The sequence below is a fragment of the Schistocerca nitens genome, chromosome 1 (assembly GCF_023898315.1).
Source record: "Schistocerca nitens isolate TAMUIC-IGC-003100 chromosome 1, iqSchNite1.1, whole genome shotgun sequence".
Classification (NCBI taxonomy): domain Eukaryota; kingdom Metazoa; phylum Arthropoda; class Insecta; order Orthoptera; family Acrididae; genus Schistocerca; species Schistocerca nitens.
The window spans coordinates 851,340,757-851,361,883 of record NC_064614.1 but is presented as its reverse complement, the minus strand read 5'-3'; the positions used below and the strand labels follow the sequence as shown (position 1 = coordinate 851,361,883).

The following is a 21,127-nucleotide window of genomic DNA, read 5'->3' as shown; positions in this document are numbered from 1 at the left end:
GAAAGGAGGTGGAACAGGGAAAAACCCAAGCCCGGAGAGAAGCTCCTTGACGCGTACGGCGATCGGACAACCCGACCGGGGCCGACGGTCTGGCAGATGGACGACTGACAGCTAAAAACATGGGCAGCATAAGCAGCCAGTAATTGTTGGCGTCTTAACCGCAGTGGAGGGACACCTGCCTCCACTAGTATGCTGTCCACAGGGCTGGTGCGGAAAGCACCAGTGGCAAGGCGTATCCCGCTATGGAGGATTGGGTCCAGCACCCGCAACGCAGATGGGGAAGCTGAGCCATAAGCCAGGCTCCCATAATCCAGACGAGACTGGATTAAAGCCTGGTAGAGCCGGAACAGGGTAGATCGGTCGGCGCCCCAGCGGGTGTGGCTCAAACATCGCAGAGCATTGAGATGCCATCAACATGCCTGTTTGAGCTGCCAGATATGAGGCAGCCAAGTCAACCGGGCATCGAAAACCACCCCCAAAAACCTGTGTGATTCCACTACTGAAAGAAGTTCGCCGTTAAGAGAAAGCTGCGGCTCCGGGTGGACAGTACGTCGCCGGCAGAAATGCATAATGCAGGTCTTGGCTGCCGAAAACTGGAACCCATGAGCTACAGCCCAGGACTGCGCCTTGCGTATTGCGGCCTGTAACTGACGTTCAGCAGCTGCAATGCCAATAGAGCTGTAGTAAAGGCAGAAGTCGTCAGCATACAGGGAAGCGGAGACAGAACTTCCCATGGCCGCAGCGGGCCCGTTAATGGCTATTAAAAACAGGCAGACACTTAAAACAGAACCCTGTGGCACGCCGTTCTCCTGGACGTATGAGGAACTATATGAGGCTGCGACTTGCACGCGGAAGGTACGATATGACAGGAAATTGCGGATAAAGATCGGCAGAGGGCCCCGAAGACCCCATCCATGAAGCGTAGAAAGGATGTGATGACGCCATGTCGTATCGCACGCCTTCCGCATGTCGAAAAAGACAGCGACCAGGTGCTGACGGCGGGCAAAGGCAGTACGGATGGCCGACTCCAGGCTCACCAGATTGTCGGCGGCGGAGCGGCCTTTACGGAACCCACACTGAGACAGAGCCAGAGGGCCCCGAGACTCCAGTACCCAATTCAAGCGCCGGCTCACCATCCGTTCGAGAAGCTTGCAAAGAACGTTGGTGAGGCTAATGGGGCGGTAGCTGTCCACCTCCAAAGGGTTCTTCCCAGGTTTCAGAATGGGGATAACAATACTTTCTCGCCATTGCGACGGAAACTTACCCTCGACCCAAATGCGGTTGTAAAGGTCGAGGAAGCGTCGCTTACAGGCCACTGAGAGGTGTTTCAGCATCTGACAGTGGATGCGATCTGGCCCGGGAGCGGTATCAGGGCAAGCGGCAAGGGCACTGTGAAATTCCCACTCACTGAATGGAGCATTGTAGGATTCAGAAGTGTGGGTATGAAAAGAAAGGCTCCGACGTTCCATCCGCTCTTTGATGGAGCGGAAGGCCTGGGGGTAGTTCGCAGAAGCGGAACTCAGAGCAAAATGCTCTGCTAAGCGGGTGGCAATGACGTCGGAGTCAGTACAAACTGCTCCATTCAGTGAGAGCGCAGGGACGCTGACAGGGGTCTGATAGCCGTAGACGCGTCGAATCTTGGCCCAGACCTGCGATGGAGTAACATGGAGGCCAATGGTGGACACATACCGCTCCCAGCACTCCTTCTTGCCTTGGCGGATAAGGAGGCGGGTCCGCGCACGCAGCCGTTTGAACGCGATAAGGTGGGCTATGGAGGGATGTCGCTTGTGACGCTGTAGCGCCCGCCGGCGATCTTTAATCGCTTCAGCGATCTCAGGCGACCACCAAGGCACAGTCCGCCGCCGAGGGGACCCAGAGGAACGGGGAATGGCAGATTCGGCGGCAGTAACGATGCCGGTGGTGACCGATTGAACCACCGCTTCAATGTCATCATTAGAGAGAGGCTCAAGAGCGGTAGTAGAGGAGAACAAGTCCCAGTCAGCCTTATTCATAGCCCATCTGCTAGGGCGCCCAGAAGAGTGACGCTGTGGTAGTGACAGAAAGATCGGAAAGTGGTCACTACCACACAGGTCGTCATGCACACTCCATTGGACAGACGGTAAGAGGCTAGGGCTACAGATTGAAAGGTCAATGGCGGAGTATGTGCCATGCGCCACACTGAAGTGTGTGAAGGCACCATCATTTAAAATCGAGAGATCGAGCTGCGACAATAAATGCTCAACGGTGGCGCCTCGACCTGTTGCCACTGACCCACCCCACAGAGGGTTATGGGCGTTGAAGTCGCCCAATAGCAAGAAAGGTGGCGGCAATTGGGCTATCAGCGCAGCCAGGACATGCTGCGAGACATCACCATCAGGTGGAAGGTAAAGACTGCAGACGGTAACAGCCTGTGGCGTCCACACCCGAACAGCGACAGCCTCTAAAGGTGTTTGGAGAGGGACAGACTCGCTGCGCAGAGTGTGAAGGACATAGAGGCAGACGCCACCAGACACCCTTTCATATGCTGCCCGGTTCTTATAATAACCCCGATAGCCACGGAGGGCGGGGGTTCGCATTGCTGGAAACCAAGTTTCCTGAAGAGCAATGCAGAAGAAAGGGTGAAGGCTGATAAGGTGTCGGAGCTCAGCTAGATGGTGGAAGAAACCGCTGCAGTTCCACTGGAGGATGATATTGTCCATGGCTGAGAAAGGCGTGAAAGGACTGGGAAGGCAATTTACGCCGCTTGTTCACTCACTGCCACCGATTCAGTACCCGTACGAGAGGCATCCATGGCGTCTGAGGGACCAGCGAGATCAAGGTCTTCAGCGGACGCTAGAATCTCGACTTCATCCTCAGAAGCAGAGCGCGAAGGGTGCGGTGGGGTTGGTGCCACCACAAGTTCTTTGGCCTTAGAGGTCTTTCTCTTGGACTTCTCTCACTGAACCTTGGGTTTCACCGGCTGGGAAGGCTTCACCGATTCAGTCTCCGGGACAGAGGAGGATCGTGAAGCCCTACGCCCGGCCGCTGGTGAGGACTTATGCCACTGTCGGCCGTCATCCTTCCCGCTGGTGGAACTCTGGGAAGGGAGGGTCCCAAGGGAACTCTTACGGGCGAGAGTAGCCGAAGAAGTTAGACGCTTCTCCGGCTGAGAAGCGGGGACGGACGTCCCCGATGGGTGGGAGGAGGTTGCTCCTGAGGTAGGTGGTGCAGGAGCAACCGGTTGGGTAGAGCCCCCCACGGGCAAGGGGGCAGGAGGAGTCGTACTGCTTATCGAGCTGGCTGGAAGTCTCGAAACTGATGGGGCTAGCACAGTTGTTGTGGCAGCAGCGTAAGAAGATGTCATTCTCACAGGATGGAGTCTGTCATATTTCCTTTTGGCCTCAGTATAGGTCAGCCGGTCCAGGGTCTTATATTCCATGATTTTGCGCTCTTTCTGAAAGACTTTGCAATCAGGCGAGCAAGGGGAATGATGCTCTCCGCAGTTGACACAGATGGGAGGCGGGGCACATGGAGTATTGGGATGAGATGGGCGTCCACAATCTCGACATGTGAGGCTAGAAGTACAGCGAGAGGACATATGCCCGAACTTCCAGCACTTAAAGCACCGCATCGGGAGAGGGATATAGGGCTTGATGTCACAACGGTAGACCATCACCTTGACCTTCTCCGGTAATGTATCACCCTCGAAGGCCAAGATGAAGGCACCGGTAGCAACCTGATTGTCCTTCGGACCCCGATGAACGCGCCGGACGAAATGAACACCTCTACGCTCTAAGTTGGCGCGCAGCTCGTCGTCAGACTGCAAAAGTAGGTCCCTATGGAAAATAACTCCCTGGACCATATTTAAACTCTTAGGTGATGTAATGGTAACGTGAACATCCCCCAACTTGTCACAAGCAAGTAACCTGCGTGACTGGGTGGAGGATGCCGTTTGTATCAGTACTGACCCAGAGCGCATTTTGGACAAGCCCTCAACCTCCCCAAACTTGTCCTCTAAATGCTCGACGAAGAACTGAGGCTTTGTGGATAGAAAAGACTCCCCATCAGCTCTCGTGCAAACTAAAAATCGGGGCGAATAACTATTACCTCCATCCTGAGACTTACGCTCCTCCCACGGCGTGGCCAGAGAGGGGAATGTTTTCGGATCGTACTTGTGAGCTTTAAATTGAGCCCGAGAACGCTTAGAGGCTGCTGGCGGCTGGCCACCAGCGAGAGATGATGTACCACGCTTCATTGCGGGCCATCCGCCCTGATGCCACCTACTCCGACCAAGGGCCCTCCCCACGGGCGCCACCCAGCCGCAGCAATAGCCACCTGGCAGGATGTCCATTGCCGGGAGTCCTGATGCCCCAGGGAGACGGGCATCTACTCCTTGGCATACGTGGGGAGTTAACGGCGCAGGCATCAGTAGAGCGATCCCTGTGTTGTCAGGGGGCTACAACCAACAGGGTACATGGCGGCCCCACCACAACGGACTGGCTACCGTGCTGGATCTTAGGTGCAAAAATGTCCAAGGTCGTCGTCGCAGTTAAAAGCAACACTGCAGAGTGCAGCGTGGTAATCGCACCCAGTGACGTATCCTCGCCCAAGAGACGAAAAACGAGCGGGACACCATCGCAACGACGAAAAAGTCGGCTAAAGGTCTCAATGCACGACAGATACAGTGCACCATGTAAGGCGCCCTTCCCCAATTGACTCGCTCTTCGGAACAAGTTAGAAAGATGGAGGTCAAACCCGAGAGGGGACCATCACATAAGGCCGAAACATTTGAGACTCCTTTTAGTCGCCTCTTACGACAGGCAGGAATACTGCGGGACTATGCTAACCCCCGAAACCGCAGGGGGCAAAAGCTTGTGAACCTGCACTCTAGAACATCTACACTAAGTGTGAGTCAAGGGAGATTTATGAGTGCAAACAACTTTATTTATGCCCAAAGGACTATATCTGAAGATGATCAGTGGACTTATCAGAAGTGGTTTCGTTACACTACACAGGTAGTCACCAGAACCCCATAAAAAGTGTGTGAGCCTTTCACTTAGGGAGCGAGGAGCCAAGGAGATGGGTAAATGTTGAATGGGAAGGAGCCAACCTATTTTCACCATACAAAATATTTAAGAGTGGAGCGATAGTCTACTCTGCCACAAAGTGCGCTGCATTGAACCAATTGGGAAATAAGTGCAAGCAATGACAACGTAAGACAGGTGAATAGTTCAACTTATTTGACATCAGGAGAATTTTCTATATCAGTCTGGAAACTGTCTAACTGCACAACGCAAGTGTGTGCAGCTCAAAATGTTTCTGTGCAGATGATCACAAGCCCAGTGGATGAGTTCACCCCTTGATCAGTGTAGCATCACATAGCATAAGATGAAAAGTAGCTGCAGAGCGAGACAAATGTATAGGATCTTTTGCAGAAACACAACATCACAAGCCCCAACATGAAGGAAGAAAGAAATAATGGAAGAAAACCTGGGGTTTAATATCCCATCGGCAATGAGGTCTTTAGAGACAGAACATGTCCCTGGACAAGGAATGAAATCAAGTGATTGTTTCGCAGGAACCATCCAAACATTCACCTTTAACCACTCGGGGAAAGCATGGAAAACCTAAATCTGGAGATGGAAAAAATGAATTTGAACTATGCTCCTCCCACATGCAAGTCTGGTATGCTAGGTTGTTCAGTCTCCTACCTGAGAGCTAAGTATAGCTTTAAACAACCAACTACTCCCCTACTTATCAAGTGTGATGAAGTCTAATAACTCTATGAAAGAAGTCAACAAGCAATCACAAATCAAATGGCAAACAGCAGATGCTATACCATATATGGAAAACATTCCAATCATCTAAAAATTTGTTATTTCTAGATGCAGAAGAGCTCTCTTAATTGGAGGCTACAAAATTCATAGTATGTCCCAAGGTGCTGCAGAGCTACACAGAACCATTAGTTTACCTGGACAATAAAGAATGAAGCGTACTACTATAAACTTAAAATACAGTTCTAATAAATGATGGTTCAATCCAAGTCAATGACTACAGAAATAATGCTGTTTACTTTAGCTTTTCAGACTCGAAAAGCAAAGTGAGCACGACGTAAACGAAACCTGTGCTCCTAAGTACGTATTTTCTGCTTGACATCATGACTCTCAATTTTTGACCATGTTAGACAGGTGTCTTTGTTGAAGGTGCTCCACTGGATAATCACAACTGTTTGAACACCCAAGATGATATTGAAATAATAACCAAAACTAGTCTAAAATTTGTACTTGTAATAAACATGATTGTAATGTTAAGTAGTTCAGTACAGTATGAATCTTCCGCTTCCTACATCTAATTATATGCAAAATGAAATTTTTTGGAGAGGGAAAAAAATCAGGATGAAAAACCCTAAATTAGGCAGATATCTGGGAAGCCTGCAGTACATTCTACTGAAAATCTCAATTGGAGTAGTTTGATTTTGCCTCCTCATACGTACATTAGCTTTAACTGTGCTAGGTAGATGACATTAAAATGATGAAGGCCTTTTAATTTTGCTGTTGTGAGTTTGCAGTCATTGGTGAAAATGAAAACCTCATAGAGAATCATGGTCACACGTCACAACACATCATTCCATCTAACACAGCAGCAATACATCATTCCATCTAACACAACAGCAATACATCATTCCATCTAACACAACAGCAATACATCATTCCATCTAATACAGCAACAATACATCATTCCATCTAATACAGCAGTACTACATCATTCCATCTAATACAGCAGCACTCGGACCATAATGCAGCTTATACCAGTAACTTAATTGCATATTGGTTTACATGATTGCATGCATCAGGTTGAAAGTCAGTTACAGGTACTGATTAAACAACAATAAAGTATTTCGAAACACTGAAGAAGTGTTATATGCTTGATTCAGTAACAAATCCTTTTCATTTGACAGTGTCCAACTCCTCAGCTGCTATTTGGACTTTGTGTAACTTTCTTCAGTGTGACACTTTTTCATAAAAATTTAAATGACTTTGTTACTGAAGACAGCAGATGTACACTTTGTATGCAGGATTAAAATTACAATGCCGAGTTTCCATGACGACATCTTCCAATGATCTAAACATTATTTTCAGCAGTTATGAAGATTATTATTTATTTTGGGTTATGAGCTCTAGTCAAGAGGTGTAATACTACAATATACCGACTGAGTGTGGTGCTACAATTGTAACACACTTGACTATTATTCATGAAGAAGGCTATTCAAATCCCTGCCCAGCCATACAGATTGTCATTGTCTGCGATTTTCCTAAATCGCATAAAGCATATGCCAGGATAATTCCTCAAGAAAAGTGCAAAGGTGACTTGTCTTCCCACCCTGACACACCCCCCCCCCCCCCCCACACACATATATTAAGTGATGTAGCACGTAACTTTTTACCTGTAGTACATAAACTACAAATAAGAAGAGAAATTTAATACTCCTTACAGGCAGCCTATGGTGGACAAAATGCTTTTGATCTTCAGAAAATAGTTCAGTGTAATCGTTTTGCGAAAATATCACCTCAAGAACAACTCTGAAAAACAGACCGATCACACCTATATTCTCCTCCTATTCAGTTCTAGGGACAATGAACTTTTAAAATGATGGTAAGTGAAAGATAAACTAAAGGCATTCCCAGATGGTTGGCGTCTTAATAGCTAACGAGTTGGCTTCATAAATATGTCATTTTGTTAAATTAGTTTTCACAAATACATCATCATTATTTTGTTAAATTATTTGTGCAAGTGCTGTGTGTGAAAAATATTTCTGAAGAATGCAGTTTCCAATAGATATAGACGTTTTTAATTTAAGCATATTGTGCTGACAACAGAATTATTATTACCCTACAGAGTGTATTACACTTTATATTTTCTTTTTCGTAGTAATAGCTGTGTGGTACTCCCTTTAATCAATTCACTGACTGCAGTGTCAACATCTTGTAATACACACAGAGAATTTGTGTTATCCCCTTTCTTTTTATGAATCGTGACAACTAGATGTACATACAAAAGAATGCTTTCCAGTCAGCCTACAGTGGACAAAACTGTTTTGACCTTCAGAAACTTCTTCAGTGGGAAAATTATTTATATGGATTACTGTTCCAAGTACTTACTCATTTTCATCAATGAGTTATCCCTTACAGGTCTGAATCAGTCAGTGTAGCCTTTCACCTAGGAGAGAAAGTTCAGACACTTCCACCCATGTGCTATGTTATCAAAGACTGAACACTATGTTCCCAAATAGTTGAAGTACTAGACTTTGTTTAGTCCTTGACATTTACAACTCCCCCCTTCTTTTTTTTCCAAATACACTAAGTATGCAGGCCTGATACCTCTGCAGATGACAAAGACTGAAAAAAATCATTATGAGATAAAAGCAATTGTTCAATGACTTAATAATTATTCAGTGCATTAAGGTAGAAGAAAATTTAATTGTGACAGAGGAAAGGATTCATCAGTCAAAAATGTATGACTAAGAAAAATAGTAGAAAAATATGGACAAGGAGGAAAGGAATGAAAGGGGAAGCTGATTGATAGAATTTCTGCTAGAGCACAATTTAATCATTGGTTACACTTGATTTAAGAATTGTGAATGAAGGATGTATAAGGAGGAACAACTAGAGGCAACAAGAGGTTTCAGGTGGATTACATAATGGTAAGACAGATTTCGAAGCTAGATTCTAAATGGAAAAATATTTCCGGCAGCAGATATGGACTTTGACAGGCAAAGTGAAGCTAAAGAAATTGCACAGAAGTAGGAAATTAAGGGATGTAGCCTGGAGAGGTTGAAATGGTCTGAGGTTTTTGAGAGATTCTAAGGGAGCACTTTGCAAAAACTAATCAAAACAAGGGAAAGGAAAGATGAACAGGTAGTGTTTTGAAACTGAATAGTGACAACAGCAGATTGATTGACAGAGGGGTTATGGGACCTCACGGAGAGGTCATCAGTCTGCGATTCCGAAGTGAGTCACAAAAGAAAGAGGGTCTGCTAAAACTGGACGGATCCAGTAAGGGGAGTCAAATTATAAAATAATGCTCATTAAACACACACAGTAAAGGCATAAAAGGCGACACCAAATCTAAAAACTGGAAAGGGGGGGGGGGGGGGGGGCAGTCATGCGGTCACAGACAGAGAAGACTGTAAAAGAAGCCTCAACATCAAAAGACCTGGTAAACCAATATTAAATGATCTTAGGAAAGCTGGCTGAAAAGTGTAAAAATATACAGAAGAGTTAATAACAGAAATCAACTAAGACAACATTATGGATAGGGAAGAGGAAGTAGATAAATATGGGATGCATACAGCACAGCTTTGAAAGATTCAAGTCAAAACAAGGTGTCTGGAGTAGATGACATTCTGTCAAAATTATTAAGATCTTTGATGATAAAACTGTCCCATCTAGTATGTAGGATACAGGTGAAAGTGCTTTTAAACTTCAATCCTAGTACCAAACAAGAAACGTAAATATTACTGGAAAAAAAAAGATTAAAAAGTCATGGCTGCAAAATGTTAATACATCACCTACAGAAGAACAGAACAACTGTTAAATCTCAATCTGGGGTAAATCTGTTTGGTTCTGGGGAAATGTAGGGCCATGCAATACAATACCACCACTACAGCATTGTTAAAAGATCAGTAACAAAAAGACAAACATTTATAGCATTTGTTGGTTTAGAATATGCTTTTGGGATTGTCGACTAATATATTCTTTTAAACTGTCAAGTTATCATGCATAAAATACTTTGAGCAAAGTTATGATTTTTATGTAAACTAGATTGCAGTTGTAAGAGAAAGAACATGAAAGGAAAGCATATTTGAGATGGGAGCGAGAATGTTGTAGCCTATCCCTGATGCCATTCAATCTGTAGACTGAGCAAGTAGTGAAGGAAACTAAGAAGCAGTTTGGAAAAGTTCTGGGAGAAGTAACGAAATCTCTCAGGTTTGTTGATGACATAGTAACATCTGTTTTGTAGAACCGATATTGTCTTGTAAGCACATTAAAAATCAAGTCATGTGATGCCAGATAAACATTAGAAGATGAGACACTTAATGAGTTACATATATTTTTACTACTTGGGCAGCAAGAAAAGCTTTTCTAGAAAAGAGGGAAACATTAATGTCGAACGTAAATTTAAAAGGTAGGAACTATTTGTCTGTAATATGGCCTTATATGGGAGCAAAATGTAGATGGTTAACAGGACCGATATGAAGAGGAAAGAAGTTTTTGAAATGGAGTGTCACAGAGTAATACTTGGGATCAGATGGGTAGATCAGGTACGTAGTGAGGAGGTATTGAACAAATTTGGGAGGAAAAGAGTCCTGTGGCACAGCTTGACTAAATGACAGATCCGCTGACAGGAAACATTCTGAGGCACCAAGGTATATTTATTTTGGCAATGGCAAGGAGACACCAAGGCCTGAATAATGTAAGCAGTTTCAGATGAATATAGTTTGCAACAGTTACAAATTGATGAATAGACTGTCACAAGACGGATTAGTGTTGAGAGCTAAATCAAGTCAGTCTTTGCACTGAAGATTATATGAGCTATACGAAGAAGGCAACTGTGTAAATCAGAGGTCGCTAAATTCTGAAAGATACATAAAGGTACATACATCAGAATAACACTTAGATTTACCTCATAGAATAGTCTATTACATGATTTCTGTTTCTACCTGTGTCTTCTTTTGGTCTGCAGTCCCACTTTGAAGGAAGGATTTTTAAAGACAGCTTGAGTCATAGTTAATTTTGGCAACTCATAGAACATGAACTACCCAGTAAAATACTGCACCTTCTCCATAAAAATGACAGCTGACTACAATAAAACTCTCCAAGCATTAATCTGCTCATTAACAGTATCAGTGTACCCTGTAGTAGCTCCCTGTCATAAATGTGTTACATTCAAACTGAACACAAACTACCTGGTTCCAACAGATTTCTCACTTGTCAGCTGTTAGGATGTGAAGATAAATCATCAGAAGATGAATTTAGCACTCAACACCCATTTAAAATTTATAACTTATTTTTCACACTCCAGCCATCCATAAACGGAAGCAGGGAACCCTAGTAAAGGAAAATGTGTTATGAGAGCAAAACAGTTCTCTCAGAAAAATTGTTGTATATACCTTGTCAATACTACATAAACACAACAAGTTCCATGTAGTGGCATACACTTTTAGACTGTGTTCACTGTAACTGTGACAGCATCACATGAGAATAATTTATTTACATCTATACTCCACAGGCCACCTTATAGTGTGTGGCAGATGGTACTTCGTGTACCACTGTCAGTTCCCCCTTTTCTTGTTCCAGCCAGGTATGGTTCAGGGATAAAACGACTGCTGGTAAGCCTCCGTATGGGTTCAAATCTTCACGGCCTGTCCGGAAGTGGGAGGAAGCAATACACTGATTGACTCTTCTAGGAGTGTACACTCGAGAACTTTAACAGCAGACCATACCACAATGCGGAACGCCTCTCTTGCAACGCCTGCCACGGAGTTGACTGAGCATCTCTGTGACACTTTTGCACCTACTAAATGAACCTGTAAAGAAATGTACTGCTCTTTTTCGCATCTTCTCATTTTATCAATACTATCAGGTGCGTAGCACGAATGATACGCAGTACTCAAGTCCTGGTTGAATAACTGTTTTACAAATTACTTTGTTTGTTGATGGACTTAATTTCCTTAGGATTCTTTTAATGAATGTTAGTCTGGCATCTGCCTTACCCATTATCAATTTTATGTTGTCGTCGTATTTCAGGTTGCTACATATGCATACTCCTTGGTATTTTATGGAGATACCAACTCCCAGTGACTGTTCTGAAACCGTGTGATCATACTTTAAAAGGATATTTCTGGCTATGTATTTGCAATATGTTACATTTGGGTCACTGAGGATCAATTGCCATTCCCTACACCAATGTCGATTCTCTGCAGGCCTTGCTGCATTTCACTAGAAGTTTCTCTGTATACAACAGTATCACACCCGAAAATCTTCATGGAACTTCTGATGTTATCTACTGGATCACTTATGTATATAGTGAAAAGTAACAGTTCAACACTCTCCTTGTTTATCTCCCAATCAATGTGATACATCTTTTTGTGGTACGTGCATATAGGCTGAAACTACCTGGTTGCATCTGCAGTGAGCAGTACGGAAAAATTTTATAATTGGACATGGTTTCCTTGCATCACCCAAAAGTTGGTCTCACTTATACACATTATACTATCTGGTGCCACATCTGATGTGTCTCCAATGGACAGTGGGGAATCCTCTCACAATACTATGAGGCATAGTTCTCAATCATTCACACTTAACACTAATTTCAATAATCAGAGGATTACATTTTTGGCCTGCAGAATTATACAATACCATTTACAACAATCATTGAATATAATGGCCAAGCTGATTTAAATAACACAGCACTTTATTTCAACCAAACTTTGAACAGGCTTCACCAGTCAGTTGTAAAGGACACGAAAATTTAGCATGGACACACCGAACCATGGTAAAACTGACAATAAAACAGTTATCCCTTAATATTCACCAGTTGCTATAGAAGATAGTGCAGTATACCTTCACCTATTAGAAACGATCTACATTTCAAATAATTCCAAACCAGAGTTTTTATTTCCAAGTACTAATATCACACATCATTCCAGGCACGTCATTATAACACACATTTCTGGAGGAGGCCCATTCTGTTTTCTTTAAATAAAATATGTATATACTTTCAGTATTCCAGACATCACATTCTATACAGCATGTAATAAAAAAAAATAGGAACATAAAAAAAGAGAATCATAGTATCAAGCAGAATGAGCCACTGTAAAGTTTGTATTTTTTACCAAGTATATGAGTAACATTACTAAAAGAAAGCCTGACAGTCTGTATTTGTTTAAAAGGATTGGAAAAAAACATAGCGGACCTTCAAAATGCTACTGTGTGTTTTTAACACCATGTGAGCTAAGAAGATTGCTTACATTTCCTTCAAATACTTTATATGATCTGTTAACTTCTTTTCTGGAGATTGGAAGGTTAGAAAGCATGCTAAGGTCTGTGTCATCAATGGCCCCTAGCACTGATTTTCACATGTAACGAAATGGCACATAAACTTTACTTTCAGCAATGCTTTGTGGTATCAAAGATTGCTATGCCTCCATTTACATCTCATGCACTGTAATTCCACTCATAGACACCTTTCAAAAAAAAAAAAAAACAACTAAAAATTGCAACCTCTATGTAATACAATACTATATGAATTGAAGAACTTTCCAAATAATAAATGACGAGTACAGGGCACCTACAAAAGCAGTTACTTTTCATAGCAATATAATGAGCTTCTTTGGGATGACTGAAGTTCTGCAGATCCTGAAGCATCATCAGTGGACATGTGAAATGTATTTTCTGCCAACATGTTACCATAACACATGAATCTAACAGCAGCCCAACCAATGCCTTTTACAACACAATGCCACTGTACAATAATGCTTAACGCAATTTAAGGTACAGTACCGTAAGCTAAATATGTGTCAAGTAGGCTATATAGCCCTAGGTGTAATGTTACTTTACAATACTGAAAACACAAAGGCAATGAATGGTTAAAACATCTGTAATGGCAGAAAAAGCTATGTAGCCTAAAAACAAAATTGTAAAATAAATGGTTTTGTGTTTGGTGGATTGAGAAAGAGGGATTTCTAAGAAGAAACCTTATCTGAATTACCAATTGACGAACGCATTAATTCCACATAGCAGGTCTCTTATTCACAGTCCGAAGACATCAAGGAATATCAAAGCACGTTTGTTAACTTTTTCACATGTGAGTTTATTACATATCCGTATTTACTCGGCATGGGAAACGCAGTAAATTCTATGTTCTGTCTACCTAATTTCAAACGAAAAGGATGTTAAATCCAACAATAAAAAATAAACACCGCTCCACTTACATTTAAAATAAGCTATGTGAAATATACTCAGACCATGACAACTGCTAAGTGCAATGAGGGAAGACGCCTAACGCTGCTACTACCACGTCTCCTTACATGACTCCGAGTACAATTCTGCAAATCGCATTGCCAAAGTTTACAAACACAGCAGCAATCAGACAACTGTCTGCAGGATGTCTAAAAGTACTGCCACAATTTCGAAACTGTCTGCTCGATGTAAACACTGCTTTTCTTCTACAACAACAAAAGCTTCGTTCCGATACCCTACAATAAATCGCGACAGCCGCCTGTTATCAGATATTTAATACCCTGTGTTCTTGCAACCAAAGTCTCTTAACACATTTCGTATGTCTGCGCCAAACAATACTTCCAATGATGAAATTTTTTGTGACATTGTCATTTGTTAGTTGTCAGATATCCCTACAGTGTTAACAGTGCTGCGGCGAAATAACACAGTAGCCTATACGAAACAGCTATTATCACCATGTACTAACCTTTTGGAAGACATTTTAGGTACACCGTCAAGTCCACTTCTATCACAAACTCGTTTTGTTTACGTTTTCATTTTGCATTCCGAGTAACTCCACCAAAATAATTTTTCACCTCCCGATGCTACGTCCATTCCTCCATGATTTCCATGCAGGCTGGCCAACACAAGCACTGTGCTGTTTAATCTCAGCACGTTGACGGCAAAATTCCAAGACGATCCGAGTGCTCCGTTATCGAACATAAACTACCACTTATAGTTGAAAGAGACTGGCATGTGTCAATAATGACTTACTGTCAAAAGCAAGGCAGGAAATAAGAAATTTGGGTTGTAGGGTGATTATTATTACGTAACACTGTGAGTTACTACATAGAAGACGTAAATAATACACATTTCACTTTATTTGCATCTGCATCAGGCGTCAAGAATTGTTCTCTCTATAGAGATATTTCTTTATAGGCGTTTCACAACTGTGAGTAAGCTACGGGTGTACAATTTCTGTTCATTGTAAATTTTATTTACTCATGGCCTGATCTTTCTATACTCTTTATTTCAGATTTATATATATATATATATATATATATATATATATATATATATATATATATATATATTGAAGACGCCGCCGAGTGTAAACTGCGAACATACTAGTTACCAGAATAAGTGAAACAGTAATAAATTTGATGTATATCGTGACCATGTGTTTACAGCGTGTTGTATTACCAAAAAACCTTTCTGAAAGAAGAAATAGGGCGTCACAAAATTGCGAAAATGAATTTACACATGGAGAAAGCACATCATTGTGCGAACTGCGAGAGCAGACTTCAGAACTTTACTACTGCAAGACGCATACAGTAAAGGACGTAATCTGCACAATCAGTAAAACTATGTATCGTTTAACATGTGGAAACACAAATCCAAGACGAAAACAATGGTGTTGCAAAAGGCGTAATGTATTGGGCCGTGGCAAACCAATAACGAAAGACTGCAAAGATGAAATCATTGCCATACTTTTAGAAGAGGGTAATGCTTGAAAATATAATATGAAAATTCCAAGAAACAGAACAGTGCATGCAACAGTAAAAGAAACAGTGAACTGTTATTAGATAGCAGTACTAGAACTTAGGGTAGTAAATGTGTGTACAAAATGCGGCAAGACCGCTAAAGGCGGTGTTGTATGTGTGAAGTATGAGTGAAAATGGCACTTTCGATGTGCCAAAATAGACTCCTCGTTGAAAGGAAAACATTACAAAAACACGTAAGTGCAATATATACATTGATATACTAAGCAGGCCAGCAAATATTCCAGTAACAAACAGATTAGAAGTGCTCATTGACGGTGGTGACAGTGGTGCTTTAATAGGACGCACTGAACATATTCAGATAACCACTCTCGGGAGCACTAATGTTTCTACACATCAACATAAAGATATACAAATCCTGTTTCTGAAAACACCTGCCAACATGATCCCGAGTGTAACCGCCTGAAAAAGCTTGTGATTCTTGCTGACAGTCACAGGCGGGGGGGTCGCTTCTTGTGTAAATCAAGTGGCAGAAACTGTGAAATCAACAGGTTTCGTTAAGCCTGGGGCATCGCTGTCTCAAGTAACAAAGTATGTTAATTTGAACGAGATCCATGAGTTATTATCCAAGGATTATGTTGTACTATTTGGTGGCTCACTCGTCATGTACCGGAATGAAACTTCTATAGCCTGCCAAGAATTAAAGGAGTGCTTGAGTTATCTGGGGCACACAAACTTTATGTATGTAAACATTCCGCATCGGTATGACTTACTGTCCTGGTCATGCGTGAACAATGAAATCAGCACTGCAAATGAGCAGCTTTTGCTCATATGCAGTCAGTTTACAAATGTAAATATTCTGGACATAAATGGCATTGGCCAAAGATTCCATATCACATATGGTCTTCATTTGATTGGTCTTGGAAAAAAGTTCATAAATCAAAAAATTGTTGAAACAATCACAAGTACTTCTCTCCTGCCAGATAAAGAGAAGTTTTAAAAAATGTGATCGTTTGCCATTGCAGCATTTTCCTGTAGTAATTAACACTTAAAGAAAGCCTATTTTAGACTAGAGGATGTAGAAAGTTGCAGAGTAAATGTTGTCCCCTTTGATAATAATTTAGCTCATGTCATATCTAACCTGAATAGCTTAAAAATGTTTCACCAAAATATAAAAAACCTTTAAATAAAGAAGAAGAACTACTGCTTTCTCTTCAAGAAACAGCTGATACTGACAAAACTATTGCTGATGTACTCTGCCTAATTGTACATCACCTGGAAGCCACAGAAAACAATCAATACATTTAAATAGTTATAAAATTGTTTATCACTACTGCAGGACCCACTTAAGGCAAGATGATGTGGAAATTTACATGCACAATAATCTTAGATCACAAACCATAGATGTAGCTTAGTAGTGCATTGAACAAAATTTTGGATGTTGTGGTGCCAAATTAGAACTGGCAACTCAGTTCCTCATAATAACTGCAGTTTACAGGGCATCTGTGGGAAACATTAAAAAGTTCCTCTAGTAGCTAGAATTAGTTCTTACAAAACTTTGTAGGCATGAGAATCAGATTATAGTATGTGTCAGAATTAACATTAATTTTCTTTCAAATAGCAACAATCATAAACAACTAAAATCATTGTTGTAAATTTTTAGTCCACTCCCAGTGGTCTCATTCCCAAAAAAAGTATATTGTCACAGCAAGAATTTGATTGATAATCATTTCCTGGATTCCAAAAATTACAATGACATAAAAACACAATCCATAATAAATGGTCTGTTTGATCACGTTGGTCATCTGACAACCTTAAAACCCGCCAGTAGCAAAACAGTAAATGATCACACCAATGTTAGAATAATAAATACAGAATCTACTAGCTTGTTTAAGAACAGTTTACACCAGGAACAGTAGGAGGAAGTGTAGCAGGTAGTTACAATGAATGACAAGTTCAGTTCATTCTTGGACTTATTTCTAAAATATTTTGAATCCTGCTTCCCCCAAAGACAGATTAAAATGAAATCGGTTTGTTGTGGAAGCGAAGAGGTGAAAACAGCTGGCATCAAAATATCATGTGCTAAAAACAGACTTGTATACAAAACAAAGAGCTAATAAAAACCTAGCACTGAAACTACATTACAAACGATCTGTAAAATTCTAACATGTTTAACAAGGAAGGCCAAACAAATGCTTTATGCAGATAAAAAAATTAGGAAGTCAAACAATAAAGCAAAAACCGTATGGAACATCATAAAAAAAGTGAGGCAAGTAGGAACATAAAATCTGAACAAGCACTGACCCCACAGTCCTCTTGTAGTGGTTCAGACAAAAATAACCAAAAAGTTGTGGAATGCGGTTTTAATAACTTTTTCTTACTGTGAGTGAAAGAACTGGGAACCACAATAAACAGTCTCCCACAGAAGCCATAGAGCTACTAAATCAGATTAAAATCTCATCAGTTACAGCACTTGATTTCAAAAATACAACTCCTAAAATCAATTAAAGAAATCATAAAATTACTTAAAAGCTCTGGATATGATGGAATATCAAATATGATTCTAAAATCATGTGCAGACTTAGTCAGATTCATATTATGCTATTTATGTAACCAGTCAATGAAAATTGGGACATTTCTAGGTAGACTGAAACGTGCAATAGTGATTCCCAGCCACAAAAGTTGAGCTAGGAATGTTCTATTCAATTATCAGCCCATCTGTTTGCTGAGAATGTTCTCGATGATGTCTGAGAGAGATGTTTATGTTAGGATTTATCGCCACATGACACAAATAGCTTACTAACACCTACACAGTTTAGCTTTCATAAAGGACTCTCCACAGAGAGAGCTATATTTAGCCTAACAGACTGCTCTAAGTGTATTAAATCTCAGAAGGTATCCAATGAGGATCTTTTGTGATCTTGCTGAAGCTTTTGACTGTGTAGACCATAATACATTGTTAAAAAAGCTTCCACACTATGGCTTTAAAGACAAACCTTTGATGTGGCTACAATCTTATCTACACAACACGAAGCAAAGAGTTACCTTAATGGAGGCAGGTGTAACAGTAAACTCAGATTGGGGAAATGTAAAATATGTAGTCCCCCAGGATCCAATCCTTGGGCTGCTGATTTTCCTGATCTTCATTATGGCTCCTGTCTCTTACTGACAGGAAAACATAGTCATGTTTGCAGATGATACAATAATTCTGACCAAGGGTCCCAAATCTGCAATGCAGGATATAGCCCTGACACTCACTAACCAAGTACACAAATGGTTCACAGCAAATAGCTTAACCCTAAATTTTACAAAAACTAACATTGTACAGTAAGTATACAGTAAATAAAAAGCTGAAAGTTCCTCAAATGGAGATCATCAACCAAAAAGTTTTTGAAAAGATAGATACAAAATTCTTAGGCATACAGACAGATAGCTAGCTAAGATGTAAAGAGAAAATTGATTAGCTGGTCGAAAAACTTAGCACTGTGTGTTTTGCTCTGAGAGCTATTTCTCACCTTGTTGACAGAGAAATATTCCTTTTTCATATTTTGCATATTTACATTCTGTACCCTCCTATGGTATTATACTCTGGAGAAATGCTACAGGAATTGAAAACATCTTCAAACTACAAAAACAAGCAATGACGTTAATATGTGATGTTTCTAAAATAACATCCTACAGAGATCTTTTTAAGACTCTCAGGATATTTACTGTGATGTTGTTTGCAGCCAGAAACAAGGAATTATTCCAGAAAAACTGTGTCATTCACAAGTATGACACAGGACAGAGGGATAAAATTTCCACCAAGACTCTGCAACTCTCACAGAAGACCATAGAGGAGTAACTGAGTCAAGAATAAAAATATATAACAAGCTTCCCATCAATCTAAAAAGGAAATTAATAACATACAGGTAGTCAAAAGGAAACTAAAAACAATCTTCAGAGAACAAATTTATTATAAAGTGAATAAATTCCTAGAGTAATGAGACATAATTTTGATTAAAAATACAAGAAACCACTTAGATTAAAAAAGGAAAAAACACTCTTAAAAGAAAATCTTTACTTACATTGTGAAGACAAAATTGCGTTTTCCTAATATAAAATGTGATAAAATGTGAATTTATCTCATCACAGGTTAAAATGTGTACTGCTACTTATTCTACACTTTTAAGTATTTGCTTGAACTTACTTATGTGATGAAGAAAAAAATTATGTATTTTAGTTTACATCTCAATGACAAAACATAAATTGAATTATTTATTTGTGGGATAAAAATGTGTACTTCTATTCATTCTGCTATTTTAAGCATTCACTTGAACTTATACCAGTAACATTCAGATTATAATATTGTCCACAACCAATCGTTCATAGGAAGTGAGTGTTTGTATGATACATAAAATGCTCACATATTTTTGTACTGTGTCACTTGGCTTGCATTACTAGTACATCCTTGGTGTGGGAAATAGTCCCTGAGTGTGATGTGACAACTGTGAAACTGAAAATTAGAGGTATTCGAAACACATTATTATCGAATGCAATAAAATTCCAAAGCCTTGGAAGAGTGGTATGTCTGCAGGTGATATTTACATACCAAATGTTGATTGGTTTGCAACAGCCAGCAGCTTTTTGTCTTCTATAGTCTGATTCACGAATGATGGCAGCTCATGCAACTCGAGACACAGACAGGATTGCATTATTGCCTGTTTCAAGCAATGGTCGCAGTAAGTGCACACATGTCCACTGTGCTTGAAGAAAGCATCTACACTGCAAATTATGTCTCTCGGTTGCTTGTTCAGAATTTGTCGATTCTCACCACAATCAGCCACACAACTAACAACATATGGAATAAAAAATTTGCTATTAACTCGCTATGGTCATGTTAAACGCTCACATTGGCTACGATATTCACAGCAGAGTGCTGAGAACACTACTGAACACTTATTGGTTGTCGGACAATACATGATGTAGAAGTGGAGAACAAGGCTACGCTCGACTGCCAACGTTTGTAGCGCCAACTATAGTGTTATTCCTTTTATTAATATGTTTGTTGCCTTGTTTCATTCCTACAAGAAATCTGTTTCTCAGACCAGCATTTGGGTTGCATTTTCCTTGTATTTCACTCTTGTCTCAGCTCTAATACCGTATCTTCCAATACAGCATTAATAATCACACATATGATTCAGTTGATGCCATTTTACAAACAGTGGCAACTGCGTAGAATTTGTAGCATCTTGAACGGTATCTCATAGTACCACTGCAGTGTGTCACCAGCTGTGGCATTACTTTAGTTGTATGTGTGAACGTGGCTGTATTCTCTCTGTTTCTAATTACACTGACTGTTTATTTTTACAATTTCTGTTTCATTACATATACTAATAGACTTAATGGTTATTTTTATGGCTTGCTTATGTAATTTGCTTTATGTGGCAAACTTTTTCCCATGAGAACTCACAACCTTTGATTTCATAGTGACATATTTATTTATCTTTCGTCCATAGAGCACTGAGACAACCTTCTACAAATTATGTGGACTACATGTTAGCACTGCAAATAAAACTGGAATTGCACATGCACTGACAATATGTATGTGCATACCCCCAGCACAAGCTTTCTTGACTCAGGTAAATCAACTTGCATGTGAAAACA

The 21,127-nt window shown here is 40.8% G+C and overlaps 1 protein-coding gene across 1 annotated transcript in view; it reads right to left on the bottom strand.

The window, feature by feature from the left end:
- The window catches only part of LOC126263247 (serine/threonine-protein kinase 3), a 378,603-nt gene extending 363,971 nt beyond the window's left edge, over positions 1-14,632 (bottom strand). The window contains exon 1 of the mRNA XM_049960350.1: positions 14,467-14,632. Within this exon, the coding sequence (XP_049816307.1) occupies positions 14,467-14,480 (14 nt within the window). The 5' untranslated portion in view covers positions 14,481-14,632. The remainder of the gene's footprint in view (positions 1-14,466) is intronic.
- Between the last annotated feature and the right edge of the window lie 6,495 nt (positions 14,633-21,127).